This window comes from Oncorhynchus masou, chromosome 12 (genome assembly GCF_036934945.1).
Source record: "Oncorhynchus masou masou isolate Uvic2021 chromosome 12, UVic_Omas_1.1, whole genome shotgun sequence".
Lineage (NCBI taxonomy): Eukaryota > Metazoa > Chordata > Actinopteri > Salmoniformes > Salmonidae > Oncorhynchus > Oncorhynchus masou.
In genome coordinates this window covers 70132340-70157619 of record NC_088223.1, presented here as the reverse complement: position 1 = coordinate 70157619, position 25280 = coordinate 70132340, and the positions used below count along the sequence as shown (strand labels likewise).

The following is a 25280-nucleotide window of genomic DNA, read 5'->3' as shown; positions in this document are numbered from 1 at the left end:
TTGGGCTTCAGGAATGTGCCTGAAAAAGTGATTCAGGCCTTAAAAAATGTACTGATTTAAAGTAAGGGGATGTCGGTGAACAAATGCCATGGTCAAGGCTACAACGGTGCCCGTGTAATTAGTGGAGCTTATTCAGGTGTTCAAAACTGAGAGACTCATTTTTCATAGGTAGTTATTTAGTTGTTTTAAGTGCAATATTGAGTTGAGTTTTAGTTGCAATATTCCATTATTGCTGGTATATCTTGGCATGCTTCATACAAGACTAAGTTTAAATTGTGTGCAGCGCAATGAACATACACTTAGTCTACAAAACATTATGAACACCTGCTCTTTCCATGACATAGATTGTCTTGGTGAAAGCTATGATCCCTTATTAATGTCACCTGTTAAATAATTTTAGATTAAGGGGAGGAGACAGGTTAAAGAAAGATTTTTAAGCTTTGAGGCTATTGAGACATGGATTGTGTATGTGTATAAAAAAAATATTGAAGTGTCTTTGAACGGGGTATGATAGTAGGTGCCAGGCGCACTGATTTAAGTGTGTCAAGAACTGCAACGCTGCTGGGTTTTTCACGCTCAACAGTTTCCCATGTGTATAAAGAATGGTCTACCACCCAAATGACACCCAGCCAATTTGACACAAATATGTTTTGCAAATTCCGTAACATATTGTACGAATTGAAATTCGTAACATAATGTACAAATTGTAATTCATAACATATATGAATTGTAATTTGTAACATATTAAATTCATTGTAATTCGGATGTTGGCTATCAACAATAAGGCAACTCCCATGACATTGGGAATGGGACGCAAGCGTAGAATTGATCACCCTGTCGCTGGCCGCCTTTGGAGAGGGTGTATAGTGTGAAAGGCCGAAACACCCTAGGAATCAAAAGGTACTCTACTGACGATGCGCTCCCCAAATTTCACCAGGCTCACTGTTCATGAACTCTTGGAAGTGCTTGCATAGATAGTAACATCTCATCCTGTGTTCTTGGAATCGTAATATATCTTATGTAATGGATGATGGACATCCACAAATTAATCCATACCATAAGAAACGTAACATACTAAATGGAGTGTCGTGGCTTTACCTTTACAGAATAATATGAAATGCTTTGACCACGTTGGAGTTGGCAATACTTAGTATAGAAAACAGTCTTCTGAGAGAAAGAAAGAGAAAAAGAGACACAGACAGAGAAAGAAGCAGCAAGGAGGACTTCAGCAGACCAGGGGAGTCCCTCAAATTGGATTTAATTTACCTTGAATATTGCAGCCCATTTGTGTAGGCTATTAGCCAGAAAAAACCTGCTGAGTTCAAATTCTGACTACTTTTCCCCCTCATTATTAGGCTATTTGATGTGTAGTTTTTACTACAAAGTTGATAAATAGCAGCTAAATACGGAAGGCTATACAATGCATTCAGAAAGTATTCAGTCCCCTTGACTATTTTCCAAATCCTTATTCTAAAATGGATTAATTTTAAAACAATTTTCATCAATCTACACACAATAACCCATATTGACAAAGCAAAAACGTGTTTTTAGATTTTTTTGCAAATGTATTGAAAATTTAAAAAAACAAATATCACATTTATATAAGTATTCAGGCCCTTTACTTAGTTGAAGCACCTTTGGCAGGGATTACAGCCTCGAGTCTTCTTGTGTATGATGCTACAAGTTTGGCACACATGTATTTGGGAAGTTTCTCCCAATCTTCTCTGCAGATCCTCTCAGGCTCTGTCAGGTTGGATGGGGAGCGTCACTGCACAGCTATTTTCAGGTCTCTCCAGAGATGTTTGATCGGGTTTAAGCTCTGGCTGGGCCACTCAAGCACATTCAGAGACTTGTCCCGAAGCCACTCCTGCATTGCTCTTTGCTGTGTGTTTAGGGTTGTTGTCCTGTTGGAAGGTGAACCTTCGCTCCAGTCTGAGGTCCTGAGAGCTCTGGAGCAGGTTTTCATCAAGGATCTCTCTGTACTTTTCTCTGTTCATCTTTCCCTCGATCCTGACTAGTCTCACCGTCCCTGCCGCTGAAAAACATCCCCACAGCATGATGCTGCCACCAATATGCTTCACCTTAGGGATGGTGCCAGGTTTCCTCTAGACATGACACTTGGCATTCAGGCCAAGGCCAATGGTTTCATCAGACCAGAGAATCCTGTTTCTCATGGTCTGAGTCCTTTAGGTGTCTTTTGTCAAACTCCAATTGGGCTGTCATGTTCCTTTTACTGAGGAGTGGCTTCCGTCTGGCCACTCTACCATAAAGGCCTGATTGGTGGACTGCTGCAGAGATGGTTGTCCTTCTGGAAGTTTCTCCCATCTCCACAGAGGAACTCTGGAGCTCTGTCAGAGTGACCATCGGGTCCTTGGTCACCTCCCTGACCAAGGCCCTTCTCTCCCGATTGCTCAGTTTGCCCAGGCGGCCAGCTCGAGGAAGAGTCTTGGTGGTTCCAAACTTCTTCCATTTCAGAATGATGGAGGGAACTGTGTTCTTGGGGACCTTCAATGCTGCATAATTTTTTTGGTACCCTACCCCAGATCTGTGCCTCGACACAATCCTGTCTCCAAGCTCTACAGACAATTCCTTTGACCTCATGGCTTGGTTTTGCTCTTGAAATATTAAAGAAGAGCTGCACGCTCTAGGAGCTCAGATGCAATAATTTAATAACCTAATATCCAACATTTCGACAGACAAGCTGTCTTCATCAGGGTATAATGACAAACACTACGGGATGACTAGTTTATATAGTGTCAAAGGACACACACAGGTGTCTGTAATCATGGCTGGGTGTGGCCTGATAACATTGGTTAATTCTCATATATTAGAATAGCATTCAAAAAACATAAATGATTGCATACGATCATAGATACAATTTGGCTACATAAGCCTACAAATATTTACAATAGCAAAATCACAAGAATGGCTTCAGATCAAAGTCTAACATGCACTGTCAACTGTGGGACCTTATATAGACATTTTACCGCAGGTGGAATCCAATCAAGTTGTAGAAACATTTCAGGAAGGATCAATAGAAACAGGATGCACCTGAGCTCAATTTCAAATCTCATAGCAAGGGGTCTGAATACTTATGTAAATAAGGTATCTGTTTTTTAGTTTTAATACATTTGCAAACATTTACAAAAACCTGTTTTTGCTTTGTATTATGGGGTATTATGTGTCGATTGATGAGGATTTTTTTTATTTAATAACTTACAGAATAAAGCTGTAATGTGGCATAATTTGGAAAAAGTCAAGGGGTCTGAATACTTTCCAAATGCATTGTATAGTTAGAGATAGTAGACTACACTGCATATTGAAACAATCCCCAGTAAGCTATTGTTTTGAGGATGGACTGATTGTATTATTTGGCATTAATAGATAGAAAGTTATTGTGCATAATACCTATCTAGGGTGGGAGAGAGCGCGAGGACAGCTCATGTCATGCAGGGGAGGGTGCTGGAGTATTGAAAACAGGGGATCCAATACAAATGTTGTATTACTTGTTAAACAAAATCTCTTTCTCTGAGCAATTGTACTAATATAAAATAATATAATTGTTTAAAAAAATGTATACAATATAGCTCAGTATTTTCTATTTTGTACAGTCTTTTTTGCTAATCTTTATCAGGGGATTTTATAATTTAGGACATCACAGTCTCAAATTAGGATTCTGCTGCAGGATGTACATGAAAGTCCAATGTTATACATACGTTTCTCCCTGGGGTACCTGGGTTTCCAGCAGGCCCTGTGGGTCCCGGACGGCCTCAGGAGTTGGAAAATGGAGATTATAGTTTTCCAAAATATTCTGACAATATCCACTTAAAGGTCCCACTTGGTGATTAGCTGATATGGGGAAGTAGTATTCTATTTTCCCCTAACTAACAATATGACACTATTATCATTATGACTTCATGGTCATGCCAGCTGGGGTGTTAGTGTTTATACCTGGGGGACCAGGGGATCCGGTGGGGCCTGGGGGACCGGTCATAGCTCTTTGGTTGTTCTGTGAATGGAGTGCAGCTTCTTCATCTGTAACCAAAACAAAAACAGCCATGGGTTAGGTGCAACAGGTGCTCACTGTGTTCTAATTACATACTACACGTATGTACTACATGTATGTACTGCATGTATGATCTTCAAGTTTGAGTTAAGAGTACTTCCAATATTTACATACTGTAGCTCTGGTGGTATTTTGGGTTGTGAATTATTGTCAAACATTGGAGATGATAGGTTGTCTTGGTTGGTTGTCACTGTGGGTGTGTTGTGAGATAGTGCCACACCCATCATTGTCATTGGTTGAGGTAAGGATTAGAAACTCTGGTTAGTTCAGTATCCCACTGCAGAGAGGGATCAACAGGATATTCTTGGGAGCAATGCCACTGGAACTAATTTCTGGTGCACTATAAACTTGTCTAAAATAGACTAAATTAGACTACTTCCTGTAGTGACCCCCCCCCCCCCCACACACACACACACACCACTCAACTAAAACAGGCCTCTCTCTCTCTCTCTCTCTCTCTCTCTCTCTCTCTCTCTCTCTCTCTCTCTCTCTCTCTCTCTCTCTCTCTCTCTCTCTCTCTCTCTCTCTCTCTCTCTCTCTCTCTCTCTCTCTCTCTCTCTCTCTCTCTCTCTCTACCTCTCCTCCTAACCTCAAAATACCTGCAACATTGAGGTTTGACTTGACAACCTCGCCTTGCCGTTTATTGAGCAGTTTCTGGCTCCGAGGCGGCCCAGGGTTTCCAGACTCAGGCTGCTGTGCTGACAGGTTACAAATTGGGTCTGATTTACAGCAGGCAGACTGCAGCCAGAGCCCAGGTTTAAACAAAGCCAGCCCACCACAATAATAATATACAGCTTTCCATGACATCCGAGTGGGAGCATTTTGCCCTCTGCTGGTCAAAACTGGGAAATGCCTCAGATGGAGGTCAATGGAACATGTCTATAGACTTCTACAACTTACAATTTTACAGTCCATATATTTTAGCCAAAGTACTCTATTAAATGTTACAGCGTGAATTAATAAGGCCTACATATTCTATATGTTTCGTTTCATATGAGGTCATTGTCTCTCTAACACTCATACATTACTACCACTGACTGCCCTCCTCCCCTAGTGTGCATATTTATTTCCAGATGGAACCATTATTCACTATCAGACTTCACATGTCTCACAGATAATAGTATTACAGGAACAAGGTGATAAGGCCACTCCAGCATTACAGGAACATTCTAGTCATCCATACAGCAGTCAACTGAAATCTGTCTGAACTATCATTATCAACTTTATGGTTTATGGGGACTCACTATTGACTGATAAGATATGTATTTTTGCAATGGAGACATTATCGGGTATTTGGATCCAATAAAACCTACATGATAAAACCTAGATTACTTTTTCCATGGTCTTGTGAGGGCTCAGTATATATTATAGCTCTTGGCAGACCGGTTGCCTGTTGTCCATTGAGGGTTCTTTGTGTAGGAATAGAGCATTTTAACAGGCAGAGTGAGGGCTGTTCCACTGATGGACTTCCCAGATAAGGGATACCTGGTGAGACTACACTTTGCATGTCAATTGGCTTTAACGATGTCATGACATATTTTTCTTTCTTCCATAAAATATTCCCCGTGTGTAAGAGGCTTGTGGAAATACGTGGGAGAGTAATGTCTCCCAATATTATCAATTGATCGTTATCAGTAATTTACTATTGAAACAAGGTCTCCAGATATACAATATGTGTGGCAGATGGCCCTGATGTTACGTGGGGTGGACTCAGATGAGGAGACAGGGATAAGGTAACTACGGTATTTATTGAAAAGTGGGGGGGATGCGGTGCAGGCCAGGGGGAGCTTGGGCGGGTAGCAGGAACTGAGGCTGCGGCAAGGGGAGTAGGGGCAGGGTAAGCAGGTCTGGAGCGGAATCCAAGGAAGCAGTAGAGTGAGGGTCCAGGGCAGGGAAGCAGGACAGACGAGATGAAGGACTGGCGACAGGGACCAGAGTCAGAGCGGACGGAATTGTAGCAGAGAAAAAAGCAGAGTCAGGCTAGGGAAAAAAGGAACAAACAGCTTGACATGTAGACTGACTGAGCAGAGGCTACGATCTGGCAGCATGGAAGTGGCAAGGCTGAGTATTTGTCGAGGTCTTGATTATGGAACAGGTTGCAGCTGGTGGGGATCTGCTCTGACTCCAGCATACCTGTCTCCACTCACACAGTCAGATTCTCTCTCTCTGTGTGGGTGAGTGAGTGAGTGAGTGAGTGAGTGAGTGAGTGAGAGAGAGAGAGACCACTGGGGGAGTGGCGGCAGGTTAGGGAGACATAGGATGAGGTGTAGAGGGCGTGGCAGCACCCCCCCCCCCCCGACCAGGCTTATCTGGGTGTTATGGAAATCCCGTAAGAGTGAATGGTCCAGAATGTGACGGCGGGGCACCCAGCAGCGATCCTCAGGCCCGTATCCCTCACAGTCCACCAGGTACTGCCAGCCGCAACCCCGACGGCGCACGTACAGAAGCTGCCGGACGGTATAGGCAGGATGGACATTGATGAGCCGAAGGGGTGGAGGAGCTGCTGCAGGAGGAGACAGGACTGGAGCAGACAGGTTTTAATCAGGGATACATGGAAGGTAGGATGGATCCTGAGAGTTTCAGGCGCACCGCAGAGGGGTTAATGACATGGTCAATCTTATAGGGACCAATGAATCGGGGCGAAAGTTTATTCGATGACACTTTCAATGGCAGGTCCCAAGAAGAGAACCATACCTTTTGGCCTGGAGTGTAGACTGGAGCTGAGGCACTGTGACAGTTGGCTTGGGACTGGGTCCTGGCAGAGGCACAGAGCAGCCCGAAGAGCAGCCCGGGCCTTCCTCCAGGTATGATGACAACGGCACATCTGGCCATGGACAGAGGGAACCGCAACCTCTTGGGCGGGGAACAAGGGAGGTTGGTAACCCAGAGCACACTCGAAAGGTGACATGCATGATGAGGCGTTGGTGAGGGTGTTGTGGGCATATTCAACCCAGGGTAGCTGGGCACTCCAGGAGGAAGGGTTAGCAGAAGTCACACAGCATAGGGCAGTCTCCATCACCTGGTTGGCCCATCCGGTCTGGCTATTGGTCTGGCCGTTGTTCTGGGGGTGATATCTAGAAGACTGACATTGATACCAAGAGCTGAACAGAAGGATCTCCATACCTGGGATGTAAATTGGGGTCCCTGTCAGAAACGATGTCAGTGGGATTGCCATGTAGACGAAACACATGGGATACCGTCAGGTCCACAGTTTCCCTGGAGGACAGGAGCTCGGAGAGGGGAATGAAGTGAGCCGCTTTGGAAAATCTGTCAATAATGGTGAGGATGAGTGAGTTACCGTTTAATGGGGGAAGGCCAGTGACAAAGTCCAGAGCTATGTGTGACCAGGGGAGACTGGGTATGGGAAGGGGGTGAAGCACACCAGAAGTGGGTCTAGTGGAGGTTTTGTCCCGGGCATAGACCCATCAGGCTAAGACAAACTCCCGAGCATCTCTCTCCATGGTGTGCCACCAAAAGCGCTGACGCAGGAAGGCAAGGTTCCGGTTCATACCAGGGTGACAGGTGAGATGGGTAGAATGGGTCCACTGAAGATCAGAGTGAACAGAATCAGGAACATTTCTAGGACCGTTACCCGGGTCAGACTGGTTTTGCTGAGCCTGGCGGATATGAGACTCGATCTCCCAGGAGACGGAGGCAACGATGCAGGTGGAGGCACAATGGAATCTGGCTCGGAACCAGCGTGGTCGGCGGTAAACTGATGGGAGAGGGCGTCAGGCTTGGTATTCCTAGAACCGGGGAGATAAGTGAGTGTGAAATTGAATCTACCAAAGAACAAGGCACACCTCACTTGCTGGGAGTTCAGACATTTGGCAGTCTGGATGTAGGACAGGTTTTTGTGGTCTGTCCACACGATGAAGGGGAGTACAGAGCCCTCCAGCCAGTAATGCCATAACTAAAGAGCCTGCTTAACTGCCAGGAGTTCACGGTTACCGATGTCAAAATCATTCTCTGCAGGTGAGAGCTTATGGGAAAAGAATGCACATGGGTGGAGCTTCTGATCAGAGGGGAAACGTTGAGACAGAACAGCACCTACCCGGTGTTGGAGGCGTCCACCTCCATGATGAACTGGAGTTCTGGGTCTGGCTGAGTGAGGACCGGAGCGGAAGTGAAGCGGCGTTAGGGAAGCGGCCTCTGTCTCAGGGGTCCAGCGGAATGGAGTAGAGGTGGAGGTGAGAGGGGCTGCCAAACGGCTGTAGTTGCGGATGAAACGTCTGTAAAAATGGTCAAACCCCAGGAAACGCTGTAGCTGCTTCAGGTTTGAGGGCGCAGGCCACACTGTGACTGCCATGAGTTTGGCAGGGTCCATACATAACTCCCCCTGCGCAATAATATAACCCAGGAAAGACAGAGGAAGCATGGAACTCACATTTCTCAGCTTTAACAAAAAGCGTATTCTCCCACAGCCACCGGAGAACGTGTTGCTGGTGAGCCTCTGGGTCCTTAGAAAAAATCTGAATGTCATCCAAATTGACAAAATGAAGCATCCAATCACATCCCTCAGCACATCATTGACTAGGTTCTGGAAAACAGCAGGGGCGTTAGTAAGACTAAAAGGCATGACCAAATATTCAAAGTGGCCAACTGGTGTGTTAAACGCAGATTTCCACTTGTCCCCCTCTCTGATGTGGACAAGATGGTAGTCATTCCAGAGGTTGAGTTTGGTGAACCTCGTGGAACCATGGAGGGGGGCAAAAGCAGAACTGTTGAGTGACAAAGGATACTTGTTCTTCACCGTGATATTATTTAGCCCACGAAAGTCTATGCACAGCTCCAGTAACCCATCCTTTGTATTTATAAAGCAAAAACAGCACCTACCGGAGAGGATGAAGGCCTTATAAGTCCTGCAGCCAGGGAACCAGTCCATAGCCTCGTGCTCGGGGCGAGAGAGGTTATACAACCGGCTACTGGGGAGAGGAGCTCCAGGCAGGAGGTCAATGGGGCAGTTGTATGGCGAATGAGGAGGCAGCGACAGGGTGTGGTGCTTACTGAAAACAGGAGCTAGATCGTGATACTCAGGAGGAACTGTTGACAGGTCCGGAGGTTCTGGAATGGACTGGGGCACAGACAAGGCAGGGGCAAGGGCAGAATGTAAACAATTAGAGTGACAAAATGAATTCCAAGTGGTTGAGGGTTGTGCAGCTTTAACCATGGATGGCCAAGAATCAGGGGAGATGGAGGCAGTCAATTATGTGGAAACTGATCCTTTCCTGGTGGTTTCCAGAGAGATGCAGGATGACAGGATGCAGGATGACAGGGACGATTCTCTCCCAGACATGGACAAGGAGCTGTCCGTTGAGAGTGTTGGTATCGAGGGGTGAATCGAGTGGAACAGTGCGCAGGCCCAACTGGGTAACGACACCACGGTCCAGGAAACTCTCGTCGGCGCCCGAGTCGATGAGAGCACGCAGAGGAAAGGCCTGGCTCTGCCACACGAGGGTGCCATTAAGCAGGGGTCTGGGGGTAGATGGCCATGGTGATTTGGCTCAACAGTATATCGCCCACTACTGCTGAGCCACCTATTTTGCTGGACGCAGGGAACAGGTGGAGACAAAGTGACCAACCTGGCCACAGTATAGGCAGCTCCAAGTGCTGATTCACAGCTGCCTCTCCTCCGGCGAGAGACGGGCCCGGCCGAGCTGCATGGGTTCAGGTTCTGGAAGAGACTTGAGAAGGGAGGCAGTCGGGGAAGTAGAACAAGGCAATGAAGCAGATGTTGTTATGGGTCATGCAACCTTACCTGCCCTCTCCTTCCCGACGCTCACGGAGATGGTTGTCGATGCGGATGGCGAGAGAGATGAGCTCATCGAGTCATCTGGCTCATCCCTGGACACCAACTCGTCCTTGATGGTCTCAGTGAGAGCGTTCTGGAATGCTCCCTGAAGGGCCTACTCATTCCAGCCGCTCTCAGCGGCGAGGGTGCGAAACTCGATCACCATTTCAGCGACACTATGGGAGCCTTGATGGAGGGACAGGAGTCATTTAGCGGCATCCTTACCGCTGACAGGATGGTCGAAGGCTCTTCATCTCCTCCGTGAATCTGGAGTAGGAGGAGCAGATGGGAGACTGTGTCTCCCACACCGCTGTGGCCCAGGGACGTGCTCCTCCCCGGAGGCAGCCAATCAGGAAGGAAATCTTGGCCCGTTCACTAGCACAAGAGTAAGGCTGTTGCTCAAATACTAGTGAACATTGTACCAAAAAAGCTCTGCAAGTTCTGAGGTTGCCATTGTAACCCTCGGAAGCTGGAACAAACGGTTCACGGGGTGGAGAGAAGGACTAGGGGCTGGTTGTGAGCTCTGGGTGAAGGTTCGGTCCTGCAGGTCAGAAAGGCTCCATGAAAACTCCTTGACATGCTCCAGAAGGGTTCTCAAGGCTTGGTCATGTTGCTCGAGCAGGGCGCCTTGGCCAATGAGGGTTTGGTGGAGAGGATCTAAGTCTGCTTGGTTCATATCTTTTGGCCAGAACGTACTGTTACGCGGGGTGGAGCAGGTGAACCCAAGTGCAGACTCAGACGAGGAGACAGGGATAAGGTAACCAATGTATTTATTGAAAAGCGGGGGGAGATGGGGGGGCAGGCCAGGGGAGCTCGGGCGGGTAGAAGGGAACCAGGACCTGAGGCTGCAGCTGGGGCAAGGGGAGTAGGGGCAGGGTAAGCAGGTCCAGAGCGGAATCCAAGGAAGCAGTAGAGCGGGGGCCAGGGTAGGGAAGCAGGACTGACGAGACGAGGGACTGGTGACAGGGACCAGAGTCAGAGAGGACGGAACTGTAGCAGAGAGAAAAGCAGTGTCAGGCTAGGGAAAACAGGCACCACAGGAATAGCAAGATCTATGCAGGAACAAATGGCTTGAAATGTAGACTGACTGAGCAGAGGCTACAATCTGGCAGTGTGGAAGTGGCAGGGCTGAGCATTTGTAGAGGTCTTGATTATGGAACAGGTTTCAGCTGGTGGGGATCTGCTTTGACTCCAGCATACCTGTCTCCACTCACACAATCAGATACACCCACACAGAGAGAGGGAGGGAGAGAACACTGGGGGAGTGGCGGCAGGTTAGGGAGACACAGGAGGAGAACTAGAGGGCGTGGCAGGGGCAGATGTAACACCTTAAATAATGGATATTTCAAAATGTCCTAGATGTCAAACTGTCAGAATGAAACATCAATCATTCTAATGAATGTGGTATCCCTATAGGGCCTATGGCTTACATTTCTTTCTGTAGTTCTTGACTTAAATTCATTGGTGTAGCAGGGATACTCACACTGGCCCAGCTCCCTCAGACCAAACGCATCTGCTCTGTGAGAGAAGGAAGAGGCTGGCCCCAGAGGCCCCGCTGGCCCAGGTACACCTCTCTCCCCTTGGGCTCCTCGCTGGCCCTGGGGCCCTGTGGGAGCCAGAGCACAGTCAGCCTCAACACAACACAACACTGTCCTTACACATCTAATGTGTGAACATGCACATGTGCAAGTGTCAAACTGCTTTGTACCTTTATTTATCTAGGCAAGTCAGTTAAGAACAAATTCTTATTTACAATGACAGCCTACTCTGGCCAAACCTGGACAACGCTGGGCCAATTGTGCGCCGCCCTATGGGACTCCCAATCACGGCCGGATGTGATTCAGCCTGGATGCAAACCAGGGACTGGAGTGACGCCTCTTGCACTGAGATGCAGTGCCTTAGACCTCTGCGCCACTCGGGAGCCCCATGTGATAGTGTATGGGTGAGATACAAGAGGTGGGGGGAAGACATATACCTCTGGGTCCCATGGGTCCAGGTTTCCCTGCTAGGCCTGTCTCTCCAGTGCGTCCAGGGGGTCCCGCCACACCTGGGAGTCCAGCTGGCCCTGGGAGGCCTCTGGCTCCTTGGAAAACAAATGATTTAACAACTCAGTCAGAATTCCACCCGATTCAGACACTTCTTTAAACATTTGGTGCATTTTTCTGAAAATCTATAACACAACAGAGTCAAACAGTTGCCATATAAAACTATGGAGGAAGAAAAGTGAATAGTTAACCATCGGAGGTTCAGTGAGGTCCTGCTGTAAAGCGCCTCACCTGGTAGTCCGATTGCGGGGGGAGTGATGGGGGTGGGTTTGGGTGCTCCCAGTCCCACCTCGTTATCTGATGACCTATCTGGGGAGTATCTGAATAGGACAGGTGGTGGTCCCGCCTCCTCCAGCAAAACAATCTGACACAAAATGAAGGAAGATTAGTGTTCAGTCCTGCTGAGATAGGAGCTAGATCTTTGAGAATATCAGGTCTCATTACATTCATGTACTGTATGTAATACTGTTTTAATGACAGGTTTGGTTGCTGCAAGATTACCTTGGATTCCAGCATACTCAGTCTATCATTCATATCAGCATAGCCAGTGCAGTTCATACACTCTAAGGAGAGAGAAAGAAAGAGATATAGGTAAGTAAGTAATACAGTGTAGCATGTTGCTTCAAGTTAGAGATACTAGATTAACTCTCAAGTTGGCAGAAATAGGTAAGACTCACATCTTTGTCCTTTCAATCCATCCATACCAATTTATGGTGCATCAATGTGCAATAATGCAATTCCAATAGTAGGAAACATCAGAAAAGACAGGCTTGGTTTCGCATAAGAAGACACACATTTCCTAAGCCAGACTACCACAAAAGAGAAAACAAACACGCACTGTGTTGGCCCAGACTGTGTTGTTTGTAGAGAGAGAGGGTTTATGTAGTGGCTGAGACATTATGAAGTGAGCCAGTCAAAGCAGAAGCACATTTCCAAGGTGACACAGGATGGATAGACAGCAACCTCCCATTGCTCAGGTGACATATGGGCTGGAAAGAGGGAGAGAGAAAGTAGGGTGAGAGAGGTGAGAGATGGAGAAAAAGACAGAGAGAAAGAAAGAGAGATAGATGGATAGATAGATAGATAGATAGATAGATAGATAGATAGAGAGGAAGAGAGGAAGAGTGAAAGAGAGAGAGGTGAAGCTTTCCTGACAAACTCCCTGACCATTTATCTTCTCTCTTTGCCTGAGAAAAAACCCTTCCCTTCTCCTTTGCCAATTCTACCAACTCCTGGCCAAAGTGTCCTCTGTCAGTCTGACACTTGGCATCTGCCATGTGTTCAGACTGCACCGCCACTCTGCCCCGCTCCAGTGCCCGACAGAGACACCAGCCACGGATAAAAGCATCTGCTAAAGTCGCTTTGGATAAAAGCCAAATGGAATATATTATATATTTCATTATTATATTATATATTATACATTGATTATGCTTGTGGACGTGCTTATTAATAAGTGGCCTAACAGTTGTGCTTTTCCTCCAGTTCTCTTAGTAATGAATGTGACATCAGTGTGAAGGTGGTCTAATTCATCACCTTGTTCTCAGCTCATTGGGAAGGTGTGGTGTGTGCTGGGATTGGGAATCATGGAACATTGCAAGACCTGAGGTGGGATGCCAAGAGACAGACAAGGGAATGTGACGACTTTATCAACAGATCAGAAAGAGACCCTAAAACACATTATTACACTGTTTGAAAATGTGTTTACACGGTTATTTTAAACTTAAATCCAATTGAACATTTCACAAATCCCAATTGTATTCACAATTTGTTTTTAGGAAGTTTAGTTTCTGTCATGTACACAAAACACTGCAGTTCATGAAGATCGTTCTAAGCATAGGCCTGGCATTGCCTTGATCAACCACAAGGATATTGTCAATTCCCAATCCTCTCTCCATGGCTATGTTTTCAATCTTGTAAGAAATATAATTCCTACATACAATATCAGTAGATTAAGTAGACAAAGGAGCTGATCGTGGACTACAGGAAACAGAGGGGCTAGCATGCCTCCATCCACATCTATGGGGCTGTAGTGGAGAGGGTTGAATGCTTTAAGTTCCTCTGTGTCCACATCACTAAGGAATTAACATTGTCCACACACACCCACACAGTTGTAAAGAGGGCACGACAGCGCCTCTTCCCCCTCAGGAGGCTGAAAAGATTTGGCATGGGCCCTCAGATCCTCAAAAATGTCTACAGCTGCACCATTGAGAGCATCTTGACTGGCTGTATTACCGGTTGTTACGGCAACTGCAAGGCACCCGACCGCAAGGTGCTACAGAGGGTGGTGAGTATGCCCCAGTACATCACTGGGCCAGAGCTACTTGCCTGCCAAGACCTCTATAACAGGCTTTGTCAGAGGAAGGCCCCCCAAAATTGTCAAAAACTACAGCCACCCAAGCCATAGACTCTGCTATCGCATGGCAAGTGGTACCAATGCACCAAGTCTGGAACTAACAGAACCCTGAACAGTTTCGACCCCCAAGTCATAAGACTACTAAACAAGACTGCTAAATAGCTAACCAAATGGCTACAAGGACTACCTAGATTAACCCTTTTTTACTCCAACTCTCTTGCACACACACACACACGCACACAACATGCGCACACATGCATACTGTAACGATTTTCTATATGCGAAGGAGAGTCGGACCAAAATGTGGCGTGGCTATTGTGATTTATGTTGAATGAAACAAAGTAAACACGAATCAAATACAAAACAATAAACGTAATGTGAAAACCGAAAACAGCCTATACTGGTGCAAAGTAACACAGAACAGGAACAAGGACAATCACCCACAAAACACTCAAAGAATATGGCTGCCTAAATATGGTTCCCAATCAGAGACAACGATAAACACCTGCCTCTGATTGAGAACCACTTCAGACAGCCATAGACTAACCACACCACATACAAAAACCCATGTCACACCCTGGCCTGACCAAATAGATAAAGAAAACACAAAATAAAAAAACCCACTAAGCTACAATCCCAATACCTGTAAAAAACAAACAAGACAAAACACACCACATACAAAAACCCATGTCACACCCTGGCCTGACCAAATAGATAAAGAAAACACAAAATACTAAGACCAGGGCGTGACACATACTGACGACACACACACACACACACACACACACACACACACACACACACACACACACACACACACACACACACACACACACACACACACACACACACACACACACACACACACACACACTGCTGTCTATTATCTGTCCTGTTGCCTAGGCACTTTACCCCTGTCTACAGTACAGCGGAGGCTCCTCAGAGGAGGAAGTGGAGGACCATCCTGCTCAGTGAATTTAATAGAAATAAAAATAATCAGATAAAACTATACTAAATATATTCATGTCACCAAATAATTGATTAAAACACACTGTTTTGCAATGAACTAAACCATACGACACCTGCTCCGATGCTCATCGGATGTGGCAAGGCTTGCAAACCAATACAGACTACAAAGGGAAGCACAGCCGAGAGCTGCCCAGTGACACGAGCCTACCAGGCGAGCTAAACTACGTCTATGCTCGCTTCGAGGCAAATAACACTGAAATGGCCATGTTCCGTTATAATCTCCACCCGGCACAGCCAGAAGAGGACTGGCCACCCCTCATAGCCTGGTTCCTCTCTAGGTTTATTCCTAGGTTTTGGCCTTTCTAGGGAGTTTTTCCTAGCCACCATGCTTCTACCCCTACATTGCTTGCTGTTTGGGGTTTTAGGCTGGGTTTCTGGACAGCACTTTGAGATATCAGCTGATGTATGAAGGGCTATATAAATAAATTTGATTTGATTTGAAACATGCATGAGAGCACCAGCTGTTCCGGAAGACTGTATGATCACGCTCTCTGCAGCCGATGTGAGTAAGACCTTTAAACGGGTCAACATTCACAAGGCCGCAGGGCTAGCATGACGTGTACTGCGGACATGCGCTGACGAACTGGCAAGTGTCTTGACTGATATTTTCAACCTCTCCCTGTCTGAGTCTGTAATACCAACATGTTTTAAGCAGACCACCATAGTCCCTGTGCCCAAGAACACTAAGGTAACCTGCCTAAATGACTACCGACCCGTAGCACTCATGTCTGTAGCCATGAAGGCTGGTCATGACTCACATCAACACCATTATCCCAGAAACCCTAGACCCACTCTAATTTGCATACTGCCCCAACAGATGGAACTCTTCCAAGTCAAGGTAAGCTTTTGGTTTATTAATTTATTGCCATCAGGGACTGCCGGTGTAACTGTTACTGACTACACACTAACGTTACTGCATGATTATAGTGGGTTTACTTACACATTAGTTCTATCAGCTATGTTGACTAGGATGGTACTTTAGCTAATATAGGGATAACAATGTAGGTTGTGTGTATGACATGGTTTGGCATGGAAAGGTTATTTTGGCTGGTCACATACAGCTGATGTGTTGTTCACTGAAGATCACAAACGAAGGGAAAAGGTAAGAGGAGGAGAGTGAGGCAAGAAGAGGCAAGAAGGAATACAACGTAGCTGCTAAGAAAATTAACTGTATTTTTTTTAGTTTACCTTTATTTAACCAGGTAGGCCAGTTGAGAACAAGTTCTCATTTACAACTGCGACCTGGCCAAGATAAAGCATGAAACAACAACACAGTGTTACACATGGAATAAACAGACATACAGTCAATAACACAATAGAAAAGTCTATATACAGTGTGTGCAAATGAGGAAAGATTAGGGAGGTAAGGGAAAAAATAGGCCATAGTGGCAAAATAATTACAATTTAGCTATTAAACACTGGAGTGATACAGTAGATGTGCAGAAGATGAATGTGCAAGTAGAGATACTAGGGTGCAAAGGAGCAACAACAACAAAAAATAACAATATGGGGCTGAGATAGTTGGATGGGCTATTTACAGATGGGCTATGTACAGGTGCAATGATCTGTAAGCTGCTCTGACAGCTGATGCTTAAAGTTAGCGAGGGAGATGTGAGTCTCCAGCTTCAGTGATTTTTGCAATTCGTTCCAGTCATTGGGAGCAGAGAGCTGGAAGGAAACACGGCCAAAGGAGGAGTTACTGGTCTAAGCAGTTACTGGTCTAACTGAAAAGTTTGCTGAATCGAATCCCCAAGCTGGACTTAGGGGTAGATGTAACATAGTAAATGTAAATCCGAGACGCTCCAATTGGTATGATATCTTATGTTTCTTATGGTATGTATTAATGGTATGCATTAATTTGTGGATGTGCATCATCCATTTCATATGATATGTTACAAACTACAATTCTTATGATATGTTCTGAACTGCAATGCGTACAAAATGTTACAAATTGCAATTTGCACTGTATGTTGCGAATTTGCAAAACGTATGATATGTTACAAATTCCAATTTGTCGTGGCTGACGTTAGCTAGGTGGCTAGAAGGCTAACGCTAATGTTAGCTAGGTGGCTAATGTTAGCTAGGCTAGGGGTTAGGGATAGGGGTTAAGGTTAGGGCTAAAGTTAAGGTTAAGGTTGGTAATTGCAAAGTAGCTAAAAAATTTGTAAGTCGCTCTGGATAAGAGCGTCTGCTAAATGACTTAAATGTAAATGTAATGTAAAGTAGTAAGCAAAGTTGCTAATTAGCTAAAATTGTCCGTGATGAGATTGGAACTCACAACCTTTGGGTTGCTAGATGTTCATCTTATAAATTGTTATTGAACAGGCCTTTCTAATTGACCTGGCTGGGTATCCTGGAATGACATGGACCTCATCCCGTCAGTAGAGGATGTCTGGTTATTCTTTAAAAGTGCCATCCTCACCATCTTAAATAAGCATGATCCATTCAAAAAATGTAGAACTAGGAATAGATATAGCCCTTGGTTCACTCCAGACCGGTCTGCCCTTGACCAGCACAAAAACATCCTGTGGCGTTCTGCATTAGCATCGAATAGCCACCGTGATATGCAACTTTTTAGGGAAGTTAGGAACCAATATACACAGCTAAAGGCTAGCTTTTTCAAACAGAAATTTGCATCCTGTAGGACAAACTCAAAACAGTTCTGAGAAACTGTAAATTCCATGGAGAATAAGAGCACCTCCTCCCAGTTGCCCACTGCACTGAGGCTAGGAAACACTGTCACTACCGATAAATTCACAATAATTGAGAATTTCAATAAGCATTTTTCTACGGCTGGCCATGCTTTCCACCTGGCTACCGCTATCCCGGTCAACAGCCCTGCGCTCCCCACAGCAACTCGCCCAAAACTCCCCCACTTCTCCTTCACCCAAATCCAGATAGCTGATGTTCTGAAAGAACTGCAAAATCTGGACCCCTACAAATCAGCCGGGCTAGACAATCTGGACCCGGTCTTTCTAAAATTATCTACTGTAACTTCTCCTCTATGCAATCTGGTTTCTGAGCTGGTCATGGGTGCACCTCAGGCACGCTCAAGGTCCTAAACGATATCATAACCGCCATCGATAAGAGACATTACTCCAGCCACTTTAATAATGGAAATTGATGGAAGAAAATGTATTTCTAGCCACTTACATTTTTTTTTTTTTTTTTTAAACATTTTTTTAACCAGGATTGTCAGTTAAGAACAAATTCTTATTTTCAATGATGGCCTAGGAACAGTGGGTTAAGTATCTGTTCAGGGGCAGAACTCCAGATTTGTACCTTGTCAGCTTGAGGGTTTGAGCTTGCAACCTTCTGGTTTCTAGTCCAATGCACTAGCCACTAGGCTACCCTGCTGCCCCACTTTAAACAATGCCACTTAATATAATGTTTACATACCCTACATTACTCATCTCATATGTATATACTGTACTCAATTCGATCTACTGCATCTTGCCTATGCCGTTCTGTACCATCACTCATTCATATATCTTTATGTACATATTCTTTATCCCTTTACACTTACATATAAGTGTATAAGGTAGTAGTTGTGGAATTGTTAGGTTAGATTACTCGTTGGTTATTACTGCATTGTCGGAACTAGAAGCACAAGCATTTCGCTACACTCGCATTAACATCTGCTAACCATGTGTATGTGACAAATAACATTTGATTTTATTTTACATTACTGTGCAGCCGTATTCATCGACCTGGCCAAGGCTTTCGACTCTGCCAATCACAACATTCTTATTGGCAGACTCAACAGCCTTGGTCTCTCAAATGATTGCCTTGCTTGGTTCACCAACTCCTTTTCCGATAGAGTTCAGTGTGTCAAATCGGAGGGCCTGTTGTCCGGACCTCTGACAGTCTCTATGGGGGTGCCACAGGGTTCAATTCTCGGGCCGACTCTCTTGTCTGTATACATCAACGATGTCGCTCTCACTGCTGGTGATTCTTTGATCCACTTCTACGCAGATGACACCATTCTGTATACCTCTGGCCCTTCGTTAACTAACCTCCAGATGAGCTTCAATGCCATACAACTCTCCTTCCGTGGCCTCCAACTGCTCTTAAATGCAAGTAAAACTAAATGCATGCTCTTCAACCGATCACCTGCCTGCCCGTCCAGCATCACTACAATGCACGGTTCTGACTTAGAATATGTGGACAACTACAAATACCTAGGTGTCTGGTGAGACTGTAAACTCTCCTTCCAGACTTACATTAAACATCTCCAATCCAAAATTAAATCTAGAATCAGCTTCCTATTTCGCAACAAAGCATCCTTCACTCATGCTGCCAAACATACCCTTGTAAAACTGACCATCCTACCGATCCTCAACTTCGGCGATGTCATTTACAAAATAGCCTCCAACACTCTACTCAACAAATTGGATTCAGTCTATCACGGTGCCATCCGTTTTGTCACCAAAACCCCATATACTACCCACCACTGCAACATGTATGAACCCGTTGGCTGGCCCTCGCTTCATATTTGTTGCCAAACCCACTGGCTCCAGGTCATCTACAAGTCTCTGCTAAGTAAAGCCCCGCCTTATCTCAGCTCACTGGTCACCATAGCAGCACCCACCCGTAGCACGTGCTCCAGCAGGTATATCTCACTGGTCACCCCCAAAGCCAACTCTTCCTTTGGCCGCCTCTCCTTCCAGTTCTCTGCTGCCAATGACTGGAACAAACTGCAAGAATCTCTGAAGCTGGAGACTCTTATCTCCCTCACTAGCTTTAAGCACCAGCTGTCAGAGCAGCTCACAGATCACTGCACCTGTACATAGCTCATCTGTAAATAGCCAATACAATCTACCTCATTCCCATACTGTATTTATTTATTTATTGATCGTGCTCCTTTGCACACCAGTTTCTCAACTTGCACATCCACCTTGTGCACATCCTACCATTCCAGTGTTTAATTGCTATATTGTAATTACTTTGCCACCATGGCCTATTTATTGCCTTACCTCTCTTATCCTCCCTTATTTGCACATGCTGTATATATATTTTTCTACTGTATTAATGATTGTATGTTTGTTTATTCCATGTGTAACTCTGTGTTGTTGTATGTGTCGAACTGCATTGCTTTATCTTGGCCAGGTTGCAGTTGCAAATGAGAACTTGTTCTCAACTAGCCTACCTGGTTAAATAAAGGTGTAAAAAAAGAAAAAAAAGACTCAAACACGCAACCTTATACTGCCACCCTGACCAACCACCCTCCTTTCCTTTTTGCTTTAAGTAACTGTGAGCGGACCAAGTAATTGGACGTCACTCTAAAGCGGAAAGGTGGAATAAACAAGTCAGGAGTAGGTTTTCTTGATTGAACACAGTTCTCTATTGAGGGCATTTGGTGAACACAAACACTCCAACATAATCAATGAAAATCTCCCAAGGAAAAAGATACATCTTCTTCTCCAGATGAAACAGGAACACAATACGATTATCTTTAAACTATAACAAAAGTCACGAGACTGTCACCGTCTTAGTGGTTCTTCATGGATCGCTCCTCTGTCTCGGTGGCCATCTTACAGAGGTAGTTTTTTTCCCCTCCTCTGCTGGTTCCATACTCTCTCTTATAGGCGAAGAAGAATATGTCATTAGTACCGTCAGCTGTGCTTAATTGCCTCTGGTTACCTTGTCTCCCATGCCTTGTTGGGCTACTATCCGTGAGCCCAGCCTGCCCTCTGGTGGTCCTTCCACATAACCTTCTGTCTTGTGTAATCATATCAAAGGTAACATATCATGCTAATTTGAGTGTCCCGGATTTATGCTTACAATGTTACATTTAGTCTATGAGAGCACGCTGTTATGTGTGTGTTTGGTGGAGCTCTGTGGTGGCCTTGGCAGGTTCCATCAGAAGCCTGTGATCTTGAACAGTAACATGACATTCACACACTCAAGCTGCCTCTTGTGTTGATGCAAAATCAAGCACTGAAGACACATGTGCAACTTCCCCCCTCCCACACACATTCAGATTGCTATATAATGACTGCCAGGAGGCCAGTACAGACAGAATGGTGATATTTCTCCTGGCATAGATACTGCAATAACAGTGTAAGTTTGTTTTACTCACTGCTTTAGCACACTCTGCCAACCCTGATGTCCTTGCTGTGTTTGAATCCTGACTTAGGAAGGCCACCAAAAATTCAGAGATTTCCATACCCAACTATAACATCTTCCGTCAAGATAGAACTGTCAAAGGGGGGGAGTTGCAGTCTACTGCAAAGATAGCCTGCAAAGTAATGTCATACTTTCCAGGTCCATACCCAAACAGTTCAAACTTCTAATTTTAAAAATGAATCTCTCGAGAAATAAGTCTCTCACTGTTGCCGCCTGCTACCGACCCCCCTCAACTCCCAGCTGTGCCCTGGACAACATTTGTGAATTGATCGCCCCCCATCTAGCTTCAGAGTTTGTTCTGTTAGGTGACCTAAACTGGGATATGCTTAACACCCCGGCAGTCCTACAATCTAAGCTAGATGCCCTCAATCTCACACAAATCATCAAGGAACCCACCAGGTACAACCCTCATAGGCGTTATCCTGACCAACTGGCCCTCTAAATACACCTCCACTGTCTTCAATCAGGATCTCAGAGATCACTGCCTCATTGCCTGTATCCGCTACGGGTCCGCAGTCAAACGACCACCCCTAATCACTGTCAAACTCTCCCTAAAAGACTTCTGCGAGCAGGCCTTTCTAATCGACCTGGCCCGGGTATCCTGGAAGGATATTGACCGCATCCCTTCAGTTGAGGATGCCTGGTCATTCTTTAAAAGCAACTTCCTCACCATCTTAGATAAGCATGCTCCGTTCAAAAAATGCAGAAATAAGAACAGATTTAGCCCTGGTTCACTCCAGACCTGACTGCCCTCGACCACCACAAAAACATTCTGTGACGGACTGCAATAGCATCGAAAAGACCCTGCGATATGCACCTGTTCAGGGAAGTCAGCAACCAATACACGCAGTCAGTCAGGAAAGCAAAGGCCAGCTTTTTCAAGCAGAAATTTGCATCCTGTAGCTCTAACTCCAAAAAGTTCTGGGGAACTGTAAAGTCCATGGAGAACAAGAGCACCTCCTCCCAGCTGCCCACTGCACTGAGGCTAGGTAACATGGTCACCACCGATAAATCCATGATAATCGAAAACTTCAACAAGCATTTCTCAACGGCTGGCCATGCCTTCCTCCTGGCTACTCCAACCTCGGCCAACAGCTCCGCCCCCCCGCAGCTACTCGCCCAAGCCTCCCCAGCTTCTCCTTTACCCAAATCCAGATAGCAGATGTTCTGAAAGAGCTGCAAAACCTGGACCCGTACAAATTAGATGGTCTTGACAATCTGGACCCTCTATTTCTGAAACTACCCGCCACCATTGTCGCAACCCCTATTACCAGCCTGTTCAACCTCTCTTTCATATTATCTGAGATCCCAAGGACTGGAAAGCTGGTGTGGTCATCCCCCTCTTCAAAGGGGGAGACACCCTGGACCCAAACTGTTACAGACCTATATCCATCCTGCCCTGCCTATCTAAGGTCTTCGAAAGCCAAGTCAACAAACAGATCACTGACCATCTCGAATCCCACCGAACCTTCTCCGCTGTGCAATCTGGTTTCCGAGCCGGTCATGGGTGCACCGCAGTCACGCTAAAGGTACTAAACGATATCATAACCCCCATCGATAAAAGACAGTACTGTGCAGCCGTCTTCATCGACCTGGCCAAGGCTTTCTACTCTGTCAATCACCATATTCATATCGGCAGACTCAGTAGCCTCGGTTTTTCTAATGACTGCCTTGCCTGGTTCTCCAACTACTTTGCAGACAGAGTTCAGTGTGTCAAATCGGAGGGTATGTTGTCCGGTCCTCTGGCAGTCTCTATGGGGGTGCCACAGGGTTCAATTCTCGGGCCGACTATTTTTTCTGTATATATCAATGATGTTGCTCTTGCTGCGGGTGATTCCCTGATCCACCTCTACGCAGACGACACCATTCTGTATACTTCTGGCCCTTCCTTGGACACTGTGCTATCTAACCTCCAAACGAGCTTCAATGCCATACAACACTCCTTCCGTGGCCTCCAACTGCTCTTAAACCCCAGTAAAACCCAATGCATGCTTTTCAACCGTTCGCTGCCTGCACCCGCACGCCCGACTAGCATCACCACCCTGGATGGTTCCGACCTAGAATATGTGGACATCTATAAGTACCTAGGTATCTGGCTAGACTGTAAACTCTACTTCCAGACTCATATCAAACATCTCCAATCCAAAATCAAATCGAGAATCGGCTTTCTATTCCGCAACAAAGCCTCCTTCACTCACGCCGCCAAACTCGACTTTGGCGATGTCATCTACAAAATGGCTTCCAATACTCTACTCAACAAACTGGATGCAGTTTATCACTGTGCCATCCGCTTTGTTACTAAAGCTCCTTATACCACCCACCACTGCGACCTGTATGCTCTAGTCGGCTGTCCCTCGCTACATATTCGTCGCCAGACCTTCTGGCACCAGGTCATCTACAAGTCCATGCTAGGTAAAGCTCCGCCTTATCTCAGTTCACTGGTCACGATGGCAACACCCACCCGTAGCACGCGCTCCAGCAGGTGTATCTCATTGATCATCCCTAAAGCCAACACCTCATTTGGCCGCCTTTCCTTTCAGTTCTCTGCTGCCTGTGACTGGAATGAATTTTAAAAATCGTTGAAGTTGGAGACTTTTATCTCCCTCACCAACTTTAAACATCTGCTATCTGAGCAGCTAACCGATCGCTGCCGCTGTACATAGTCCATCGGTAAATAGCCCACCCAATTTACCTACCTCATCCCCATACTGTTTTTATTTATTTACGTTTCTGCTCTTTTGCACACCAGTATCTCTACCTGCACATGACCATCTGATAATTTATCACTCCAGTGTTAATCTGCTAAATTGTAATGATTTGCCTACCTCCTCATGCCTTTTGCACACAATGTATATAGACTCCTTTTTTTAATAAAATAATTCTACTATGTTATTGACTTGTTTATTGTTTACTCCATGTGTAACATGTGTTTCTGTCTGTTCACACTGCTGTGCTCTTATCTTGGCCAGGTCGCAGTTGTAAATGATAACTTGTTCTCAACTAGCCTACCTGGTTAAATAAAGGTGAAATAAAAAATGAAAAAATAAAACATCCTTTTACTGTTACAAAAACATGCTGTTGGTTTTGGTATGGTTGTCATGACTGTGGAAGGGCATCAACGACTGCAGCAGTTGGATACAGAATGGAACCCTTTCTAACTTTGAAAGTCTCTCTTGCTGCATGTCTACTTATACAACTCAAGGATTATCTTCAAGTAGCTCAAAATCTGTAAGATTTGAGTTCCTCCTAAAAATGTGATTGTTTTGGCTTTGGCATGGCATTAGACTCTCACATAGGCGAGATACATGACTACCTGAGCATCCTATAGCAGCCATGCTAGAGGAACATCTGTTAAGAAAGTCGTATGCTTCTGTAGCTATACAGTAACCAACACAAGAGTCAAGAGTCAGTAAGAAAGGTGACAACAATGCCCCTAAAAGAGGTGACTCACTTGAGATGAAGGGTTTGATACTGACATGTCCATTACTTTCACTGGTAACAACCCAACAAGAGCTATTTGCTTTAGATTAGCTGGTTGATTCAAGGTCCGACACTCATATGGTTCCTATCACTCATATCTAATGTGTCATGAAAGGCACTCAGTGTGATTCACTGTAGAACATATTTTTTATAGGTTATTTTCCAACCAATAAAGGTCTACTTCTACCTTGAGTGATTGTCTACAGTCCACACACATGGTTACCTGGACAGTCTGCATAGAAAAGTTCAAAGAAAGAGACAGGACAGGAGATGCTGTTTCAGCACTAAAAAAGTAGACATTTTGGGCCTAGAGAGTGAAAGATAGATGAGCAAAAACGACAAAAACTGAAGTAGGGCGATTGGTCGGGGTGGGTGGGCGAGTTCCAA

The 25280-nt window shown here is 45.5% G+C and overlaps 1 protein-coding gene across 1 annotated transcript in view; it reads right to left on the bottom strand.

Moving 5' to 3' along the window:
* LOC135549205 (collagen alpha-1(XXVI) chain-like) overlaps positions 1-25280 on the bottom strand; it is a 70698-nt gene that overhangs the window by 2550 nt on the left and 42868 nt on the right. Inside the window, exons 4-9 of the mRNA XM_064979239.1 lie at positions 12404-12465; positions 12134-12266; positions 11833-11940; positions 11341-11463; positions 3952-4035; positions 3717-3769 (exon numbers count right to left, since the gene is read on the bottom strand). Of these exons, the coding sequence (XP_064835311.1) occupies positions 3717-3769; positions 3952-4035; positions 11341-11463; positions 11833-11940; positions 12134-12266; positions 12404-12465 (563 nt within the window). The remainder of the gene's footprint in view (positions 1-3716; positions 3770-3951; positions 4036-11340; positions 11464-11832; positions 11941-12133; positions 12267-12403; positions 12466-25280) is intronic.